At 44.3% G+C, this 22,735-nt stretch overlaps 1 protein-coding gene across 1 annotated transcript in view; it reads left to right on the forward strand.

Annotated features, from left to right (window-relative positions):
- slx4ip (SLX4 interacting protein) overlaps positions 1 to 22,735 on the forward strand; it is a 35,044-nt gene that overhangs the window by 9,857 nt on the left and 2,452 nt on the right. The window contains exons 4-5 of the mRNA XM_069659245.1: positions 11,855 to 11,932; positions 14,503 to 14,591. Of these exons, the coding sequence (XP_069515346.1) occupies positions 11,855 to 11,932; positions 14,503 to 14,591 (167 nt within the window). The remainder of the gene's footprint in view (positions 1 to 11,854; positions 11,933 to 14,502; positions 14,592 to 22,735) is intronic.

The following is a 22,735-nucleotide window of genomic DNA, read 5'->3' on the forward strand; positions in this document are numbered from 1 at the left end:
ACACATGCCTTTGAAGCGCTGTAAGCCCAGCTTCAGAGCAGCCCCCAGCTGCGTGTTGTAATGCAGACAGGTTTGTCACAGGTAGCAGTTAAGGGCAGTTAAACTGGGCTCACTCAGCGGGGCAGGCCTGACTGTGAGAGTGGGATTACAGGGCAGTCGGCCCCATAAAGTTTCTCCTGTGGCTGCCGCTCTGCCTCTCACGCTACTCCCCTCCACTTTAGCCTCTTGATCCACTAAAACAGTGTGTGCGCATTTGTTTTCACACACAGATGCATGTGTACGTGTTATTCCACTCCTGTCATTTTCCTGATAAACACTAAGTCATCATGTAAGCGGGCATACTGGTTGCTCCGCACTCAGGCGCTCATTCAAGTCAGAACCCGAGCGAATCAAAAGGAGCGACAGTGTGCTGCAGAGATATATCCTCCCCCTGGGCTAGGTGTGAACAGGCTGACAGTGTAAGGTTACTGAAAAGCCTGTCTCATATTGCCCATGACAGACTGAGGAGAGACAGACATCTCTAATGATGGAGATCACAGGCTGAGGCTCCACACACACACACACACTTTCACACACACATTCACTCCAACTGTGCGAACAAGAGGCCTATCAGTATTTCAGCAGTGAAATATGCATGTAAAAATGATTAAGCTCCTTGCAGCTTTGCCAAAGAGAATGTAACCAGTGGAACATGACTCCGTACCATATCGAGAATTTTCCCCTCTCAGGACATGAAACGGTATAGCGCCTCAAACAGGCCTCGTTCATGTGCTCGAGTCCTATTAAAGGTCTTAAGTGAGTGTAATGACATTCTTGGTCTTTTCATTGTCCCATGTGAGGGAGGCGGCAGAGCAGTAAAGGTGGAGACGGTGACTGTGAGAAGTAAGCAGGCAGGCAGGAGCCATAAAAAGGGGAGGACAGACTCGAGGCTTAGGGAGGGAAGCCCAGCAAACCTAAGTATTAAGTACTGGGGTCGTCTGCTCTGCAAGGAGGTCAAACGCTAACCTGCTAATCCTCACAGGCCTTTCCGACCGTCCAAAGAAGGGAGTGGAAGCTGGTTTTCTGTGTGTATCTGTTTCAGCAGAAGACCTATTTCCATCTGTGTGTGTCTGTGATGTTATGCGAGAGCAGAATTAAGCTGGATATCCTGCAGTGAGACGTGTATGTGCCGGAACGTGTGCACACGCATGTTGTTGCGTACAGAGAAAGGTGTCAGGCGGGGTTGCACTGATGTCTGGGCCAAGAATAGGCGGATGGAGTGTGGTGCTATGTGTGGGATGGTATGGGAGGGGGATTGTGGGTCTTGTATGAGGCGGTGTTTGAGCTGGTGCCAGTGTGAAATCACAGGGGCTTCCGCCAACAGACAGCAGTAAGAGGAGCGTAACAGCCTCAGCTGTTGGCACTTCAAATGAGCCATCAACAGCTTTTAACATTCCAAGGTCCTCCAGTGCAAGTGTTTGGGTCTGAGTTATCTCTATGGGTTATTGTATTTATGTATGCATGCTGCTGTGTAGGGAGCATATGTGAGCGTATAGCACCCAGTGAACATGTCAGAGAGCTTATCCCATGTCTCCTGCCAACATAAATTCAAATCATTCCTTTAAATCTCAGCTGCAGAGGCCAATTTCCAACTGTCAACCCACAACCCCCCCCCCCCATTTCTTTTACCCAGGCTACTTGAGACTTCATGATTAGCTCATAGTGATGTGATTTATTTATGTTTTTAGAGAGAGATGAACTGAGAGAACTTTTCCCACCAAACATCTTGGCTCTGGACAGGCAGAATGGACATGCTAGACCTTAAAAGCCGAAGGGAAGGGGAGCCTGGGAGAGGCCTCTTGCATTCTCCCTGGTAGACCGTGTTCAACACACCCACATTTCTCAGAGTAATTACAGATTGGAAATGAGTGGATAATAGGCTCTCTGTGCTTCGAGGAATACATTTCTATCATTTGATATGATATTTGAGGCAGGAAGCTGGCGGTTATGCTCTTTGACCACAGAAGTGTCACAGTTGTCTTCGTGAAGATACCTTCGCTTTTCAGGTTCAACCATCCACCGACCTCTTGGTAGACATGTTTCCATACCATTTTAGTTCCTATGAATGCCATTTGTTTTCTTTCCAATACCAATTCCAACAACGATACTCCAATAAGTGGCCAGTACAGAGTACATATCCCATACCAGTGTGAGAACACTAACCCTGCCTGAAGGCGATGTGACTCCTCTCATGTCTTGATAAGCGGGCTCAGGTTAAACCCTCTACAGAAAATGATACGAGAAATCTGTGTTTTCTTAGTTTGACAGTCATTAAGAACATAAACAAATATATCTAGAAATAACTAACAATTCTCTACAGAGAATATTTATTTGACACTCCAAGTGAAGCTTTATTCAGGGTTTTTACTGGTTCACTCATCAGGTCAGTTTGTTTCGGAGAGTAGGAAACCTCTCTGGATAATTTGACTCACGTTGGAAACCTCAGGAACGATGAAGGATAAAACAATCCTAACCCAAAAACAAGCAGAACTCCTCCAAACAAGCTGAGCTAACGTTAGCGGCAGCTCGGCTTGCAGCCCCTCCGGATGTGTGTCTGCCAAGCGTTGGAGAAACACCAGCGTTTAGGCGAAACAGCTTCATTTAAAGTAGCTTGGACTAACATTACATTCTCAGCTATCCCTGCAATGATACTGTTTGTGATCGTCACGTCAACACTAGTTGCCAGCCATAAGTGGCAGCCATGATACCTCCATGGTGGCAGTACAGTACAGCACAGATTGCCGTTGAGGCAGTTTAGGAGCAGCAAAGAAGAATTGATTTCTGGTGAAACAAGTTGATTTGACTTTCAAAAACTGGCGCTGTCAGATCGATGCACAGACTGGCGTACTCACTGATACCAGATCTTTTTGGCCGTATATGAGGCATTTGTGATACTGGTATCGGCATTGGAACAACTCTACAGCGTGCTAGTACACTTCAAATATTAGATTAGAATTTGTTTGCTTGTACTGCTGACTCGGTGCTTTCTTGATTTTTGTTTTCCCTTGGTGCTGTATTGTTTTACCTCAAGAGGATATTGATTTTGTGGTCCATAATGGTGTATATATTTGTGTGGAAGTGCAGAGTGTAAACTGAGAGGGCCCATTTCACACAGATTTAGTTAACGTGCCATTTCAAACTGCCAGAGCACATTACCAGATGTCTAACGCCCACTGTTAGCATTGATACATCCAGATTGGTCTCTTCATGTGAGGCAGAGCTCGGTTACGGTTCAGCCTGGTGTTTGAGAGTCTTCCTACCAGTCAGTCGAGTTAGAGGAGCTCTGGCAAAGTGGTACCCAGAGTCTGTTGTACCCCATGGCAGAGCTGGTTCCTTCTTCCTCTGCCTGCACAGGTGCCAGGGCTTAGGGGGAGGGAACACCTGCCAGCCTGTTTCCCCATGGCCACGGCAGGCTGGAGAGGCATTTTCCCAGGCTCCCCAGATGAATGGTCACTAATAGCCGTGGGAGAGGGCTTTGCGAGTGCTGCACAGTGTACCACTGACTCCTCTTGGCAGCCCTGTGAAGGGGGCTTAAGGCAGCCTGGCCACGGCCACTGCGGGAAAAGCACAAGTGTTGCTGGATAGCTTTACTGTTGGAGAATGTGTTTACGAATGACCATCTCCCTCCCAATGAAGAATGCGGAGGATGTGTAGAGACTAATTCTTGCACTGTCCTGTCATAGCTGTAGATTTGTTTGACTTCTCTAGCTCCTTAAGGCCTTGTGTTACGACAGTTCTGCCAGCCGATCAGCCTCCTACTTTGCCTTTTCTGACGACACAGAAGCACTTTTACTGGTGACAATCTGTAATAACCCACTTTGTTTCCTTCCCAGTGCTACCACAACTACTAGTATTTATGTGTGTGGCTGTTATGTGTGGACTGGTCTGTAAATAGAGAGGCATGCCTGTGGCAGAGTTACCTGCACCTCTCTGTGTTACTGGGCGTGAGGCAGGCTGGGATTAAGGCGAGGGGGAAACGGAGACCTGTGACAGGAACAAAGGAATTCCAAGGCCCGGGCTGGAAATGGATCCTGATCAGAGTAGCCACTCCAGCCCGCCTGCCCCTAACCCCGCTCACCCTCCCTCCCTCCACTGGCCCCTGCTGGGCAACCCCCTTCCCCCTGGTGCTTTGTGGTGTTGCTGTGGCTCTTTAAATCCTTCCTGTAAGCCCCCGGCCTTACTCAGCAGCAACACATAGGACAGTCTGACTCCACTGTTAACCCTTCTCTCCATTATTGCACATGTCATTTGCATTTTTACACATTAATGCACTCTCTCCTCTCTCCTCCTGTCATGTGGCCTCCCTGTCCGCTCTTCTCTGCCCTCCTCATGTCGTCTTTTTATGTTTTCTCACTTTCTCTTCTTCTCCGTCTCCGCAGGGTCAGCTGCAGACTCTTAGGACACAACCGCAATCCCCACCATAGCTGTCACACCACGCTCTTTTCCCATATAATTAGGGCCTGAGCCTGAGCCTGAGTCTGAGCACGGATCACATTCATGTGACTGTTCCCCTTTACCACATTCTGGTCTGGGAGATGGCACACACTCTCTTGAACTCCTGCTAAGTGTTCAGCCTGACCAGAATGCCGTGTTTGAGGATTTACTGAAACATTTCAGAGGAAGGACGATTTTGTTTTTCTCTGCTTCACGTTGAAAGAAATGGGGACTGTGTCGCGTGTTCTCATGAGCTCAGTGGTTTTCTCTGTGGACAGATGTCATTGTAATGCTGTGTGCAAAATGTTCTTGTGTTGTCAGAAAATGCCAGCCAAAGTGTGGCTGTCTCAACAACAGCAACACACTTTAATTGAAGACAGGAATGCTTTCCAGGCCTTTTGTTCACATTAGGTCAGTGAGTTACATTCACAGACTGTAAGAATAATGAACAAACACCACGACGTCACCCATTTGTTGGTTGACTGCCTTTTTGAAGCCTTAATTACAGCATTTTTGCTGTTGCATGTTTGTTTCTGGAGCCAGAAGTGCCCATATTTGGACGAGAGGGTGGAGCTGGAGAGGAGCGAGGGGTTAGCAAACATCAAGGTATGAAATAGATACGGTCCCTGTCCCTGGCGTTTTTGTTAGCTGGTGAATAAGCTAGCTAACCATCCTGTTTCCAACAGAATGAGCTTTTTTTTCTGCTAGCTGACCAGAGTTGATTATTAATTAGACTAAAGAAGCTAAGGGAGTAAGTGAAACGTAGCATACTCGCTACTCGCACACAACTCCAGAAGAAGAGTAAGTGGCAGGTGAACAACACGAACCAGCTAACCTTAAAGAATCGGTCTTTTCTTCACTACGGCCAACCGTTACCTCTGCAGGGCAAACCCAACATCAATCCTGACTGACATGCATGAGCTGCCACAAATAAATCAATGTATATTGTAAACTCGAGATTTTTTGGCCTTTCATGCCTTTATTGGGAGAGGACAGTGGATAGTGTTGGAAACAGGGGAAGAGAGAGGGGATGACACTCGGCAAAGGGCCGAGGGCGGGAGTTGCGCAGCAAGGACTGTAGCCTCTGTATATGGCCGCCGATTTAACTGCTGAGCTAAATCGGTGCCCAACACAGATTATCTGTCTGATATTTACATGAACAAATCTCCAAAAGGCTCCAACAGCACAAACACGGCCCAGAGGTTACGTTCACTACGTTGACTGAGTTAGCTGAGGGGACAACTAGCAGACAGCTAGCAGCTCCCATCTGTCACTCAAAGAGGCCACGCCCCTAATGCTGCATCACTGTTAGCCTTAATATAATGTAAACAGGTGAGCTGTATAAAGATTCTCCCCGTACAGTTGTCATGAAGAGAGAAATGAGCTATAGAGACCCAAACTGTTTTTTGTACCAGGCTGTAAACATGTTAATTTCTGCTGTAAAGTTTAACATGGGGCTCTATGGGGACTGACTCACTGCTGGAGACAGCCTCAAGTGGACACCAGAGGAACTGCAGCTTTTGGCTCTTTAGTGCTGGCTTCATTTCTCCGCCCCTTGTGTCGCCTCTTGAGCAAAACCTAGATAGCATCTCCATGGGTGCGATGGTTCATCTGTTTGTATATATAAACACAGCCTGTTTCCATTGACTTGAGCCCAGTGCATCACTAACGTCTACAAACTGCTCTGCACAACATTAATCTAAAGGAGCTTAAAGCAAAGTAAGCAGTTTGCATCCTCCTCATCCTGAATTATACTTAATATAAACAGTGGCAGCACTTTGAGAGATTTGTGGCCTCTTGGGCTAATTAAGACTTAATGATGATTAAATGTGACAGTTTGTATTGTGACTCCATTTCTCTCATCAGATTAGGTTTCTGAGAAATAGATTTTCCTCCCTCGATAATTGTTCTGCGCTCCAAAATGCTCCCCACCACTTTAGTCACATGCTGCATTATGGGTTGGCCTGAGCTACCATGCTGCGGCGTATTTTGTAACTGCGATGAAGGGGTCACCCAAATGTTAAATTGAACACTCATGTGCAAATATTGTTTCAGGTGGACGTTGTGCAGGATGATAAGGCACAGTGCTCCGCTTCGGCCGTAGCTGCAGTTACACACAGAGAGTGATGTCCTTCCAGGAAAGCCCCCACTTACATATGGGTAACTTCCTCAGGCTCTCTCATCCCTCACCACTCCACCCCTCTCTCTCGCTCTGAGCCCCAACTCTCCACCCACAGTCGAGGACGGAGGGAGGGGGTCCACATCAAAGCAGAGATGTCAAAAGAGCAGGATTCTCAGGCACTGATGTCTGACTGTCCTGCTGATTCAACTCCTGTTCATAAAGGGGTTTGCGTGGGAAGTGAAGTTCTCCTGACATACAGTCACTACATTAACATGCACACTCGAAGCACAGTTAATGAGATTAATCAGGTTACAGCAGGGAATCAGAGAATGCCTTTACATGCGCTGCAACAACCAGGTTACTGTAAAAGCTGCGTTTACATGCAGCTGGTGGGGAGTCAGATTTCTCTCCTAATACGATGATATAACACTGCAGCATTGAAGTATAAATCTTATACTTATATTCTCTAATAAACAATCCTGTAAGAAACCAAGTGAAGCAAAAACATGGCCATAAAAAAATGGTTTCCTCCAGCAGAAGTCTTTTTGTGTTTCACTGGGTTCTTTTAAATTTTACCTTCATTCTGGAGAGCCGGTTACTCTCCTAGATTACGTCAAGTTTTTATAGTAGTATTCAGGTGCATGTGTCCTGTTAAAGTCCTTAAACCCACTGTAGTCATGCTAATTCTTGTAGCCCAAGAAAAGCCTCCATATCAGAGCAGAAACTCTTATGGATTCTTGCATGAGTCACAACAGCACGGGCTGCCAGGAATGCGGATGGAGAGAAAAAGTAGGCTATGTTTTCTAGGCTGTTTTAATGATCTCCTCAGGATACGACTGAAGTTAATGAAGTCTGTTCCATGGGGGCTTACCTTTGACCCTGGTCTGAATGCTTCTCACCCCTGTCTGTTCCATCTTACAGTCCTACTCACACTGGATGCCTTTTGGTTTGTTGACTTTTCTTTCCTCTCATTGTTTTCCCAGGAAGCGGTGAAAGCTGCAGGGATGTGTGTGTGTGCATATGTGCGTGTGTGTGTCTCTCTAAAGTACAGTACTGTAGCCTTGGCACCAGCCCTGTGGAGTCTATGTCTTCTTTCTGCGGTATATTACAAGATGGTAGAATACTCTCCATACAAGCGGTTACATTATTATTTACCACATTTCTGAAAACATGGCGTGCTGACTTGTTTACTGTTTGATTTGACCTGTCATAACATAGTCGTGCATTTGGTTGCAAAACAATTAAGCAAGACCGTCTCCTCTTGCAGGAAGTACAAATGAAACCCCTTTAAAGTGTCTCCGCCATAGATTTGGGTATTGCACCACTGCAGGCCACAGTTGCCACAGAAAGAGGCCACTGATTCCCAGAGGAGGCACTAGCAAACTGTTTGTGAGAGAGAAACATGAATGTAAGCTTAGCACGAGAGAACCCGGGCAGAGGGCCAAGAGCAACTCTGCGCTGTGCAGGACGTTATAAAGTTGGAGCAACAGCTGATGTCTCGGGGCACGGCGATGCACTGGTTCCCAACTCTGTGTCCAGACGTCCCCGTCAAACTTGTCCTGGGAATTGGCGAGCTCAACCCACCAGGGAAAGCAGTGAGAATAGTTGTGCAGCTAGACATGAGGCTAAAGAGTCTAAAGGACTAAATCAAAGCTTCTAAAAACATAGTCATGAATGTGCTATGAAAGATACTTGCGTCCTGGTCGCTGCTGGACCCAGAATGGGCAGAGAAAACAAAACAGAGATACAGATCTGCATTCCTCTCCGGGTACACATCCAGCATTAGATGATTACTGCTTTGCTATTTAAAGAATAACAGAAGATTTGAATTTTTTCCCAATAAAGAAATGCTGCTATTGTTAACTACAAACATGCTCATCATACCGTACAGTTTGTTCATGCAATTTCCTTTTGGGATTAATCACATACTCTATTTAAAGCTGTATTTTACATACTTTATGTACACCAAGTACTAAAGGGAGACACTCTATGGACAAATCAGTGTGGTTGTTTTTTAATAGTGTAGGTACCCAGTATTAACCTGTATGTAGTTCATCAAGACGTCCTCCTAGTCTGTGTTTGTGCTTCACTTGCTGAAGGTCAGAATAAAGCATCTTAAAGCTCCTCAAAAAAACAAATACTAACGAAAGATTTCCAGGCACTGGATAGCACGACTAGAGATGATGTCAGTGGCTTCATACACACGGGGTACACACAACAAGATAATCAAGCTGATTTTGGGTTCGATTCCCCGAAAAATTATACATTATGTTCAATATTTACGATCACATTTTTTGTTGCATGGGGGGAACTCCAAGGATAGCCGAGCATGCACTCACGTGTGGATTGTCACGTGGAACCAAACGATAGCCAATCAGGAAGCAAGCTGACTGAAGGAGGAAGCACAACAACCGCAGCCATGGCGGTAAAAGCAAACGTGCAGCATTAAGTCACATGTACAGCCCGTGTTCACGCCGTTTCCACCGCTTCATCCAAAGTTTGTTCTTTTTTCTTTCTGAATTTTCAGTAAAAAGTCCAAAAACTATCATCGCCAATTCTTCCTGCCCGTCGTCCGCCATGTTTGTTTACTCTAAAGTCTTGTTTGACCGCCAGAGAAAATGAATTGGCCGAAGAAGAAGTTAATCAGATATCGTGATGTCCAATTACATTTGTCTTGCGATACTGTATATCAGTTATCGCAGAATCGCTGTATCGTGATATTATCGTTATCGTGGGCCACGTATCTCGCATCGTATCGCAAGTTACCCTGCAGGTCCCACCCCTAGTGTCTCTCGTTAAGTCAGTCCCTGATTTAATGCCTATGAAGTTAAACGATATCACCAGATTAACATTAACTTTCCCAAATAAAGCTCGTAAAATTTTATTTTCCATATGAGAAAATACCACCTCCATAAGTGATATCACAAATATCTCATCTAGACTCTAATAGTATCAACTGATACATCATGAAAGTAGTGCATAAACAAGCAACATTTAATCCCAAGTCTCTCACAGAAGGAGTTTTTATGTCCAATAAATCACCTCCTTATTATTCAGATTACAGACTTGCTTCATGTTTGGTGTATTTTCACACATCTTCACTTTTACTGTCTAACATTGTGAAACGTGTGAATTCTGCTGGAGGCTAAACTTCTACTTAATAGCATTGAGTGTTACAGCCCGTCAGTCCGGGATCATCTTCATCTTCAGGGAAATATTGATTGTAATTGCTCTGTTCTACAGGTATCCAAATGTAGAGTTAACATTTTGATTTCTCACAGACTTTGGTTTATTTCAATAGATTTGATTGACTTTTATTAATTTATTCATCTATTTATTGTATATTTTATTTGCAAGTCAGTGTAATAGTTGTTGAAGCAGTGTCTGAATGCTAATTCAGCCACGAGCCAAGAAAGAAAGAAAGCGGAGGTGGCGCCATTAATCACTGACCAGGGGACTTAAGCGTATACCTGTCGCAGCTTTGTGGCAAAGTGTCTCTGTAATAGCAGGTCATTATCCAAAGAATCACAAGACTGCTTCTTTTTGAAGAGGATAATTAGATGCCTTGAGTCGGAGCTGAGATCACATCGGCCGGCAGAGAAAGGGGAATGTTCACAGAGGCCCCCTCACACTTGTGTGTGGGCCCATGCTGTTAACATGCTGTCTGCTCTGTTGTGCACAGTGTGGAGCTTGTTTATCCTAGGTGTAGGTCAGCTTTTAGCATAGGCCTGTCCAAGTTCTTCCCGGTTGTATTGATGACTGTCAGTGTTGTTGCCGACGGGTAAACACTTCCAAAATGTCAGCTTTTCAGGGACAAAGAGCCAAATTTTAAGTTGATGACGGTGCATTTTTGACATTATCCAGGGAGGTTTTGAATGAGCTTTAAGTGCGAGAGGTCAGGATTTTCTCAAACTATGGAAGACATGTAATCCTTTAATTGAAGTTAATTCTGAAATCCCCATGGTTAGCAGTTAAGGAGTTTTTCACACGGCAACGGCAATATGAGAATGCCAAAAAAGAATAAGAAATAACAGAGGTGGTTTATGAAGAACAGTCGAGTAAAGTTTTTCAGTCATTGCATCAAGAGGAGGAAAAGTCAACCAAGGGAGCGAGCAGCCTGTCAGCTTCCCAGCGCTGTTGTCTTGTGTACAAAGAACAACTGGATAGCGTGTTAGCCAGGCTCTTGCTTTAAGTCAACAAATTCCTACCAGATTAGGCAACAGGCCACTGTTTCTGCCCAGCACATCTTACATAGCATGACAAACATGCCATGACAAATAGAGCAGAGGCCCGGGCCTTGCTGTCTCTCTGCATGTGCCAGACTGGGAGGTCAGTCAGATTCAAACAGAAGAGTTTCTCGCTTTATGCTCGCTCTTAGACTAAGATTGAGGTCAGTAGGAGATTTAAGCGATGCATGTAAGAATATAGAGCTAATAGTGCAATAATGTTAAGAACGGGTGCGTTGGTGTTAGGAATGGAGGGCAGAGGGTGAAGAACGTTCGACCTATCCTCTTTGCCATAGCTGGCTCGATAAAACCTAAAACCTTAGTCAGAGATAACGAGTCACTTTCTCTGTTGAGCCAAGTTTTCTTCTTCAGACTCGTGTTTCTATAAAAGGAGGCTTTTAAAGCTTCATTTTCCTTTTTATGCACAAAAAGAGGCGATTGCAGGCCGCCTAATTAATGTTGTGGTTGTAATGAACAGCAATTAAGAATATAAAACAGTTATTAAGACAAACTCCAACACTGCTGCTGCAAATCAGAGGAATGCTACGATGCTATTTTTAAATGAATGTCTTAGTTTTACCACTCCACGCTCCCTCACAGCCTCCTGTTTGTTTCTGAAGTGACATCTGCTCATTGTAGAGCTCTTAAACTTACTGATTATAGTATGGTACTGATTATTTTAACAGTGTAGTTAAAAGCTGCATTTAAGTCTGACACTTAAGTCCCTGTCTAGCCTAGCCTAGCCTTCTTGAGTCATCATATAAAGGGCTTTATATTGGATCTAAAATAGTTGCTTTTATTAAACACACATTAAACACTTGATCTCACAGTTTGGCCAAAAAATGATTACCAACAGTGGCTGTTTTGTGTTATCATAGCACATTTTTTATTAGCGTTTAATCTTATTATCCTATCAGGGAATTACATAAATACCAGCACTCAGCATCCAGAAAGTCCCGTCCCAAAGTTGCCATTTAGTTTAGTTTGTCATTTCGTTTAAGTCTTAACTGCTTTTCTTTTTTGTTGTTTTCAGGGAAACACTTCAACCTGGTCGCCAACTTCCTGAAGAGGCACTTCAACCTCAGATGTATCGTGAAGCGGCCCTATGGCGGTGCGTACTTTTTCAATGATTCCATTTCCAGTGAAATGATTTATAAATAGACATCTCAATGACTCACACTCAAACGCCAAATTTCCCACAGAAAAGGCCAGTCATCTGTGCTGCGCCTGTTGATTTTTCTCCCCCTCGCTTGTTTTTATGTCCTGTCCCTACCTGCTCGGGGTGTTGTTACGAACAGGCAGCCATTAAGTGGCTCCCATGAGAGGCTACTGGGAGTGGGAGAGAGGGAGATTGTAGGGCAGTGAGAATCTATCTCCATGGCCCATCTAGTTCCTGTGACCCATGGTCACCTTTTCATGGGACCAACATGACTCTCTTCCTGTCAGTAAAGTTAATATCTGCTCCCTGAGGGGGCAGGACGTTAAGGCAGCACTGACCTGCTGTAGACTGAGACGACGGCCTCTCTCAGCAGCCGTTACACGTCAAATTACACCCAGTCTCCTGGGGTCAAAGGTTGTGTAGTTTGGTCCACTAAATAAGCTGTAAATAGTGGTCATGTTAAAAATTAAATTAGCTATAAAACAGATGGTTATAAGTTTTAAATCTAATCAGCTATTTGTACATTATAAAAAGGCAAGTTGAAGAGCTTTAAATCTGTAACCAGTCAATCAGAATTCAGTTATTTAACAAACAACATACGAACAGTTTTTCTATTTTTAAGCTTCTTTCAGTGTCGCCTAAACAGGAAACAACCATTGAGTCAGTAAAATCGAGTTTGATTCCCTTAAATGGATAAATGTGCTCCGTAATCTTCATGGCATCCTCTCGTTAGATCACTCAGAAAATATTTGTGTACCCTTTTAATTTCAACTTGGGTGGGCATAAGATAAAGATTGCAAAATACCCCAAAACAACAGGTTGCATCACTTGGAAGGAAGGAGTTTGCTCGGTAAATGTTGTCGCAATCTTTCTGTTTTTAAAGATCTGTATGCGTGTGTTTTGTTTGTCAGAAAATGCTCCGATAGTTCCTGAGAATTCGCCTACAAAGAATTTCCCCAACCAAATTCCTGGCATGTAGTTGTTGAGCAATCAATCCAAATCTAAACCCACCCACTGACGAAGTCATCCTTTGTCATCGTCCTTACATTAACCATACAAGATATGAGTCAATTAAAGCAAGTGTGAAGACATTCACTGCCTCTGCTGAACGTAAATGTGTGCATTGGCTGTTTTTAAACCACTAATCAGGACAACTGAAGCAAAACTGATGGTTGTAGAAACAGCCACTGAAAGAGAAGTTCTGCTTTTCATGTGCTGAATTCAAAACTACTGTAAAACCTGTTCACAGGTATGAAAACTTCAATGAGTGCAGTGATTGTTTGAGTTACGTCTCCTCTCGCCGTTCGTCCTCCACTCTGCTAATCTGGAACTGATCGGCTGCAGGACCCGTATTGGTCAACAGAGCTGTCAATCATCCTTTTTACAGCATCAAATAACTAATTAAAAATAAACTTGTCAGAAAAATGAACACTTGGACATAAATCAGCATGATAAGAACTAAGTATAATGACAGAAACCATGTTTGAGAAAAATGTATTTGACGTGTATTTTGATTTAATAGTTTGACTCATGTCCCATCTGTTAACATGGAGGAGGCGGGCTTTATGACCTGTACTGCAGCCAGTCAGCAGGGGGCAACAGAGAGGGTTTGGCTTCACTTTTAGGGAGCTGTCTTGACGTCCATCTTTTTCTACAGTCTATGATGGGAACACAAAACCCATGTCGACACACTAATCTCCGCCCCCTGTCCGGCGTGATGCTCCGTTTGTGGCTCCTCGTCATCTCAGCTACGAATTCCGCCCGTCTCCGTCCGACCAGCGCTCGAACATCGTTCCAAGTTTGTCTGCGCTGAGTTTGATAAACAGACTGAATGAGTAATAGATACGATAAAGACCTAACCACCGTAACATCTTCACTGGTTACTAACCCCGTTTCGGGTTTCGGGTGCGTTTGTGATGTCAGACGGTGACGCAGCAGAAAAGAGACTGACAGGAGGATACTTCACTGGCAACGGGAAAAGAGACAATCGGCATCTATAAGCAGGTCTTTCCGGGTCTGAAAAACCTGCTTCAACGGGCTAAATTTCGGTGGGAAAGGGGGAAAAGAAAGCAATCATGAATACAAAGCAGAGGACAGTATAATGCAAATGTTTGACTCTTTGGAGGTCAGAGGTCAGATAGTGGGCCGCTTGGCTGTCCAGTTAAGGAGACATGTTGAGGTCTTTTATTTATTATCCTGATATTATAAATGTTAAAGTGTTGTTCTTGTAAATGATCTTTGCCTTTGAAGTCGATGAAACAGTGAAATTACTCCCAAGAGTCTCTATTAACATAAAATTTTCTAATAATTCATGCTGCTTACGCGGCTCATAAAGCTAAGCAATTATCTGTAAACTATCATTTTCTCCCGGGTCTGAGGGATAGTAAATACTTGGTGTTTTGTAGATGTGATCTCAAACCTCCGCCACAATTCCCTCGGTCTGTCTTGTACTCATAATTAGAGGTGAGCCCACGTTATTAACTAGCGTGGTCTGTGTTGTCTCTGTCTTTGCCTGCCTTCAGATTTGCGTGTGTTTCCTGAACGTTATGTTGTGTGTGTGAGCTGTTCAGAGGATGCCTCAGCACACCATGGAAACCCGAGCCCGGCCGCGGTGAGTGCTGTTTATACTCCTCTATTTCCTCTTCCAGTCGCCTGGCAGATCGTCCTGCATGGGTCTGTGTGTTATTATAGGCATGTGTTGCCAAATTGTGCTCTCACTTTATATATGCTGATCTGTTTACATGAGGGGTGGGGGACGGGCCCTGCCTGGGCTTTTCAGAGACCTTGTGAGGGGGGAGAGGGAGGATGGCAGAGAGGTGGAGTCTAAAGCTGCAGAGTCATCCCCCTTCTTCAAAGAGTTCAACTTTCTGCCAAGTCACCCCCAGCAGTACAGTTTTAGTTCCCTTTTGTCAAACTCAAACACAGGCTTGTTGTAAACCTCAACATTAATGGGTGGTCAAAAATAAAGCCAAAAATAATTGTTCAGCTTTTCAGGAGGCTGGGATACTTTCACTCACTAGAGAAATGTGGCAATGAACCTTTTTACTATTAACCAAGCTCATAACCGCTCTGAAGTCAACGCTGACCTCCGTAAAAACCGTGATTTTCTAAGAATAAGCACTCAGTATGGACTCATATCATACTATTATCGCACAGTGTATCATGCATGGTTTAAGAGACCGATAAAAACGTCCATCATTTTGTTGAAGCTGCATTGTTTGGGTTCTTAAAGGGGGATTCAGTGAATGCAATCATGTGCAATCTGTTAAATGTAATGCACCTTGCTATCAATGTATTAAACAAGCAAACATAGCCTCAGTGACGTCATCCACTGGTTTGTAGACGATTGTTTTTAAGCCTTGAGTTTGACATTTTGCCAGAAGTGACCATATTTAAAGGAGACGTAGATGCTGCTGTGGTAGAGACTGGTCAACCAGTAGCCATCCCCTGAGCATACCCAGCTTTATTGTCTATTTTACTCTTAGGCCGGAGATATGCAGGCTTTTTAACCTTGCGATCGCGTACACAACCAGCTGCGTCATGCATGTAATTGTTCACATATTTGTTTATGCACTACGCGTGTTACTGGAGGATACCTCTAGAGGGCAGAAGACTTGAGACTAGAGATTGAGAACATAAACTCATTAGGAAAATGTTTACTGAGGTAATAAATCCAGAGAGAAGTAGGCCTATTTTCCCATCTAGTTTCATACAATTGGCCTTCTTTGTGCGACCAGTGTAGTCGCCCCCTGCTGGCCGTTAGAAAGCATGCGGGTTTAAGCCACTTCCACACTGGATTCACTTTTGAAACGACAGGCTACATCCACTTCTTGCGGTCTATGCTGCCTTGATTAATTGGTCTCAGATAATGTTGCATTCAGTGGGTATTTCCCTGTGAGAGTCCATGCTGTGTATATCATGTTGCACTCTTGCCCATGTCATAAGACCTACGACTGCAGTCTTCGGACAGTGCTCATTTGATCCAAACTCCCCAGAGTATCCTGGGAAATGTTGGTGCACCCTCTCACCTTGGCAGTCACATCAAGAACAGACATCTCTCCCATCACATCCCATGATCAGCGCCCTGCTGTTTTTCGATGGGTTATTGTTTCCCCTACAAACGTCTCTGCACTCCTCACAGCTTGGCGTCCCATGAAAGCAGCGATTGTAATATTTTTACTTGAGCAACGCAGTCGTCAGTGAAAAGTTCAGATTGTGTAACCAATTTTCCAGTCGAAGGAGGCATTGCTGTCGATTGCGTTCCTCTCCTCAGGATGTGGTTCTCTGGGCTCATACAGTACAAGCAGAGGGAATTGGAGGGTGGGAGTCTTGTGGTGGAGCTCTCACTCGCCCAACCTCGAGCGTGGTTTGTAAGGGAAAGATACCAGACAGCACGGCTAAAGTTTTTCACATGACAAAAACACTTATTTGTTTGCGTCCCTCACTCTGTTCTTACATGTCAGGAGGAAAAAGTTTGCAGGAGGATGTTTCCAAAAGGGACGACAAACTAATAACTAATAAGGTTCCTGTCTGAAAATAATGAGGGTTATTGAGTCTTATGTCAGAATTAGTCATACATTCAAGAAGGGGTCTTTTTCCCACAACTCTTGACAGCACGAGCCTGCTGGTCCCAAATAAATGCCACGTTTCCCTGTGTTCAGGGAGGTTTTGGTTTTGTTGTGAGGATTCAGTTTGTGTGACTTGTTGAATAAAAATCTTTAACCGCAGTGGAAATGTGGACTCATCAAATTTGCACTTCTCACAAGGTCAGGGGGTTATGTTGTGAGGGAACGAAGGTGACATCATGCTTGGCCTTTTGTCCTGTGAAAGCCAACGTCTCTCTCCCACACTTGAGTACGCTGTACGTCTCCTGTACTCTGTGAACTCTTATTAGTCATATTTTCAGCTGTGGTTCAGTTTGAAGAGGAGATGGTGATATTTAGTCATTTCCAGTAGTGACGAATGAGCAAGGAGACCAATTATTGTTGATCTTTGGTACTCGGGTGACAGTTTGTAGCTGTTTGGTACAGATTCACCTATCGAGAGAGAGTAAAAATAAGTCTTATTTATTAATAGTTTGATAATAAAAGAAGATCAAATAATGATCTGTGATGTGCAAGAAGTTCCCCATACAGAGGCACAGATTCTGCAGTCCCCCTATTTCTATAAAGTGTTTTCCTTTGCAGGTTTCAGCACGTTTCTGTTTTGACTCAGTCTGATTGCTCGTCCTTTCCATTAGCAGCAGGAATCTGCTACCTGCCAAAAGCTCTAATAAACCCACTGTTCACTGTCTACCCATCAGCAAACAGCAAATTTAGCAACAAGCCGGTGAACGTGTTCGATTATCTCGCAGCAAACATGCCCGATATTTCCTGCAGGAGTTGGTGGAGGCGAGAACGGAGCAAAAAGGAAAGTGAATATTGGACTTGCTTACTTGCTAACACAATTTATAACTTCTTAAAAAGGTGCAAATTTGACAGTGTTGTATTTACAGGTTGCATCTGATGCCCCAAGTGGCAAAGTTTAATTTAGGTGTAACGGTTAAAGCGAATGTGATTACAGTTTTAAGGCGGGATAATTTTCGAAAAGGTCCACTTTGTACGACATGTCGTCCAACCGTGTCAGAAGGCTAAAATATTTATAGCAAACAGAAAAACTTGAAACCAGAGCAGAAAGCTTTATTCATCTAAAAGTAGAGCAAGTCGGAGGCAGATTTCTGCAAGGAGAGGATTTCTGACAAGGTGCCAAAGTACTGAGGCGTTTCATGGCTGTCATGTCTGGAGTTGTTGAGTTGTATTAATCCTGGCATCCACCACATCTGTGAGCAACATTAACATCAGATATTTGATCTATTTACAGAAGATTATCAGCCTGATTTACTTTATCTGTTGCAACAGAGAAACAGAACCGCCTGTTGCTCTGCAGAGTCAGGGCCGTAGAAACTCCACTCGCATGAGACCGTGGGAAGCAATCAAAAGGCATCTCCGAGACAATGTTATTTTTTTTCCTTGACATTTGAAGATTCGTGTCCCTCTAAAAAAATGCTCCTATTGTGAGTCAGCAGCAACAGTGTGGAGGGCAGCATGGGAAGGAAGGACGAGTGTTTAGGATTGTGGCCGTTGTTTTCTAGTCAGGCGCAGAGTGGGCAGCTGAGGTGAGTGGCGTGCTGTGCCGCAGAAGTTTGGATCAAAGGCAGAGCAGATGTGTTTCCAGTCCCCCCCTCTTCTCCCTGGACGAGTCTGTGTGTTTACTCATGACCTCAGCGCGCCTCTATTCTTCACAGCTCGCAACGGCTAGCAGCAGTGCTTTCCCAAGCATCCAGTGTCTGCTGATCTCCTCTCTAACAAGGCCAAATACAAGGCTATCATCTCTTACAGAACACGATCACGTCCCTTCTTTCAATCCATTAAGCTGCTCTCATTGATTTCCACAAAGTGAGTCCAAACAGTTAACAGCTTGTCTTAATCCTTACCCATGGGTGGATCCAAAAACTTCTGCCATTGTTCAGGGATAAGAACTGTCCTCTATTTTAGACAAGTATGTGCCCATGCATGTTTGTTGACTTTGTTGCAAGGAAGATGTGGTGAGCTTAGACAAACAGGGCATGATTCCTCTGTGGGACCGGGGTGGGTGGAATTTGTGCGACTCGTTTCACGAACATCTCTGCAGGAGGTTTTTTTTGCTCTGACAGTTAGCTGTGTTGTTGTAGCTTGGTGCCAGTTTAAGGGTTTTGTATTTTTAGTTGTGCCATCATAAAGATGTTCAAAGGCTTTCCAGAAAGAAGAATAATTCCATTTTTATAACAAATAGTTTTTGGGTCTGAAGTATTTCAAGTGAAATGAATCATTGCTTTGTGACAGATGAGTGAATAGCTGGCTTTAAAGGATGGCATGTTGCTGGTTTTGTGTGTCAGATGAGGCACAAAGACGGAGTAATCCAAAAACAAACAATCTGGCTCCCACTGTGGCAGATCAAGAGAAAATATGGAGTTGATGGTTGATTGCAGCTTTCAATGCTGGCTTGTTCTCTGACTTGTCTTCTTTTGTTTTCCTGGAATTTTTTTATGTTTGAGCTTCAACTTAAAGTTGCAAACATTCTTTTAAAGCCCATTCAAAACCCATTGGATAAACTACAAGCTGCAGAACCGCCTGTTTTTCTCGGTTCCTGACAAACGTAATGTTTTCACCCAGAAAAATGATTCTTTTGTGGAGATGAAGATATTGTTTTGTCATCCTTTGTGACTGCGGAGTGCTTTAGACTACTCAGAAACTATTTGACTGTATCAGTGCATTACTTCAAGTGCAGCTGCATTAAAAGATAGCCAACATAATCTTCCTATTTGTGTTTTTACCTTATCTTAAATGGCATTCCCTGTGTTTTATGGAGCCTGTAGTTGATTATCTGTTTGAAGTTATTTCCAGGAGTCATTGGGAGTTGGGGAAAGCTATAAGAATCTGTACCGGTATCCTTTTAAACCAAATGATTCATCCTCTGTGTCTCCTCGCCCCTTTGCCAGGTTTATCTCTATAATCTGACATCCAGATGTGCCGTCCTGTTGCAGCTCCCGTGGTGGAGCCTTGTTGTTCTGGAGGCTCCGGGGCCGGGGAGGGCACTGTTGGTCTACTCTACGTGTTGCATCATGAGAAGTGTTGTGCAGCTTTGTGTGGGGGCGAACAGACAGGCTGGCGGCGGGGGGGTTAAAACCTTGTTGCTGAGGGAGAGGTGGTTGTGGTGGCGGCGGCGGCGGCTGGTAGAGGTTCTTTTTTACCGCCACCCCTCCCTCCGTCTTCATGGGACGCTCTCCAGCTATTTGGAGTTTACATCATACCGAACAAGATTAGGCCAACTTGGTTCCCACACAATACTTACTGTTTAATCCACATAGCTGGTGATATTTCTAATGTGTTTCATGCACCATCTCTTCCTCTCTCTGTCTTTAATCCCTCTACTTTCCTTTTAAGTTGCTATGTAGAATATCCAACCCCTGGACCCCTGAGGATAATAATTCATGCACCACCTCTCTCTCTCTATCTTTCTCCTTTTCTTGCTGTATATCTAACTTTTCCTCTCTTCATGCTTCTTCCTTTCCATCAGTCTGTTCTTTCACTCCTTCCTTCCCTCTCGCTCTTTTGAAGTCGTGCCGACAGGAACAGAAAGGCACCAAACTTTCCCAGAGAACCTCCCATTGGCTTCTTGTTGATTTTTCTTTCAAGTTGATTTTCAAACAGCATTTATTCATATTAAACAGACGAGAAGCCGTATCAAGGCACTACAGTGCAAACGATGGCACCCACATCTTTCTCACAATTGTTGTTGTTGGGGTGGGTGTGTGAGTGCGTAGGCAAATGCAGATTCTTATGTGTGTCACTGTCCCAAATCCAAATCCAAGGCTAGCTGTGGCTCACGACCTAAGAGAGCGTAAAGTCTGAACCTCTGCCCACACTGTAGCTGGACTCTGTCTCTGCACAAAGGGCAGCCTGTGGAGGACTTCCTGTGTGAGGATTCTTGTGTTTGTGGGCATGCTGGAGAGACCGTGGAGGTCAAGCGACATTACACTGGGGGGTGCCTCTTCTTTTGTTGTGCTCCCCTCTAAGCGCTGCCTCTTATTCATTCTGTTGTATCTTGTCCCTTGTTTCTCGTCATCTCCGCCTACTTCCTTGTTGCCCGGCCTCCTCATTCAATCCCCTCCCCTTGTCTGGCCTCGTTATTCCATCCACACCACAGACCCGTGCAAGTGCAAGGTCTCAACACCCAGTTCAAAGCTCCAATGCAACAGCTCGCCTTTGCAGAGTGGGACAATTACCGGCACTGCTTCTCTCTTGGGTCTCAGGTCATACGTTGTCACTGGTATAATGAGGAGACATGTAGGAGAGGACATTAATGATTTTTGCTTTGTGCTCACAGCGGCCGGACGATGCCAAACTTACCACATTGGTTTTTCCCATCTCAGAGTGCACTTTGATCATTTCACCAAACCATTTATGGAAAAGTAATGATCTGAAAATGGCTGATATTAAATAAACATTGTGGCCGCAACCTCAAATTTTCCAACACTGAACTTCTGTCTGGTTGTATTTTCCCACTGCAGCAGAGTGTTTTTAGCCATGCTAGCGTCAGGGCTCTGATGTTTGTTGCTCAATCACCGTGTTCCAGACTTTACAATCAAACAGACGCAGCCACCATGACGTCACACATCCGTTTGTCTACTGCCTTTTTTAGGTCTCGGTTGCAGCATGTTGGCTGTCACCATGTTGGTTTTCTGAAACCAGAAGTGACTGTATTTGGTCGAGATGGTGAAGGTTTCCAAGTTAGCAAAGCTATTACAGTTTGTGTCCGTGGCTCATTCATTAGCGGGCGATTGACCGAGTTAACCATAGTATTTCCTGTGTAATAATATTCAAGTATTCAGGCTGCCACTAATGACTATTTTTCTATTGATTAATCTATCGACTATTTTATTTTGACAAACGATGACAACTTTATGAGTGTGTTAAACAGCTACGAGGACAAAAGATATGTAAAAGCTCTCCCTACTTATGAATAGACACTCGCGTCTTTGCACAGAGTACAGACAGCTAAGATTACGCCGACTGCTCGCGACAGCCCCTTATTTAAGTTCAATAAACAGGAAGCCACATTTTAAGTCCGATTTTTGTTTGAAAATATCCCGAAAAGGCACCAAGAAAACAAACATGGTCGAGACGTAAACATCAGTCAGTAAATTAGTTGTGATGTCATCAGACAGCTAGCAGCACCCAGCTGTCACTCAAAGCTAACATTGTCTTCATTTCTCAGCCCAAAAGGTTTCCACTTGGCTCAAACAGAAATATATGAACTATCTGAAAGTTTCACGTCATGACATTTGGTTCAGACATTCGTGGTGGCCAGAGGATGAACTTGAAAACTTTGGTGAACCCCTGGCCTTACATCGAACGCCACAGGAGCGTCAGAACCTTCACTTACCAGTGAAATATCTCAGAATCTACTTGATGTATTGGAACAGAATTTGGTACCAACACTCGCGGCTCCCAGAGGAGAAATCTTACCGACTTTTGTGATCCTATTACTTTTCCTGTAGCGCCACCATGAGGTCACATTATTTCCTCTCACGCAGATGCAGAACAGGTGTTTCCAGACTGAAGCGACGACACCACTTGTTCAGTGTGAGTTTAACGTGTCTGCTTCTTTATTCTTGTTAGTTTACAGCTTGTGGCTCAAATCATGAAGCTGTTCACCTGTACGCTGCTCCTTCCACAGCTGAATGATATTCTCTCATCAACTCATGTGATGAAAATCATTTGTGATAAACGGACGGACTCTCAACCTTTGCGTTCAGCTCAGTTTACCACCAGGGTCTCTGCTTCTCTCATAAATCCGGAGTCTGTTCGAGGTCAGCCAAGGGAAAGACCTGTGATTAACCTTCATTAGTGGCCTGTTGAGGGCACATGTTGGTGAGATCCAATCTTTGGCCCGCTCTTTGTTCTGCCTCAGAGGTTCACCTTAGTATGTCGGTGTATTGGACCCAGTCCATCGCTGACCATTTCAGCCTCCTGAAAATGCTTTTTCCGAAGCTCAGGTGTATGAAGGCATATGAAGTAATGATTTATCACTTATATGAAGCAATAAAATGGTAATAATTGAGAGTGAAGAGAGACTTCCTTCATTAAAACCAGTGAACCTGCAACTCAAACTGCTGCTTCAGTCTAATAATCACGAGGCTGTTCCAACTGACTTGTATTTTCTGATCTTCTCTTC

The sequence above is a fragment of the Semicossyphus pulcher genome, unplaced genomic scaffold (assembly GCF_022749685.1).
Source record: "Semicossyphus pulcher isolate SPU_LCO1_2020_fin unplaced genomic scaffold, fSemPul1.0.p SCAF_12, whole genome shotgun sequence".
NCBI lineage: Eukaryota > Metazoa > Chordata > Actinopteri > Labriformes > Labridae > Semicossyphus > Semicossyphus pulcher.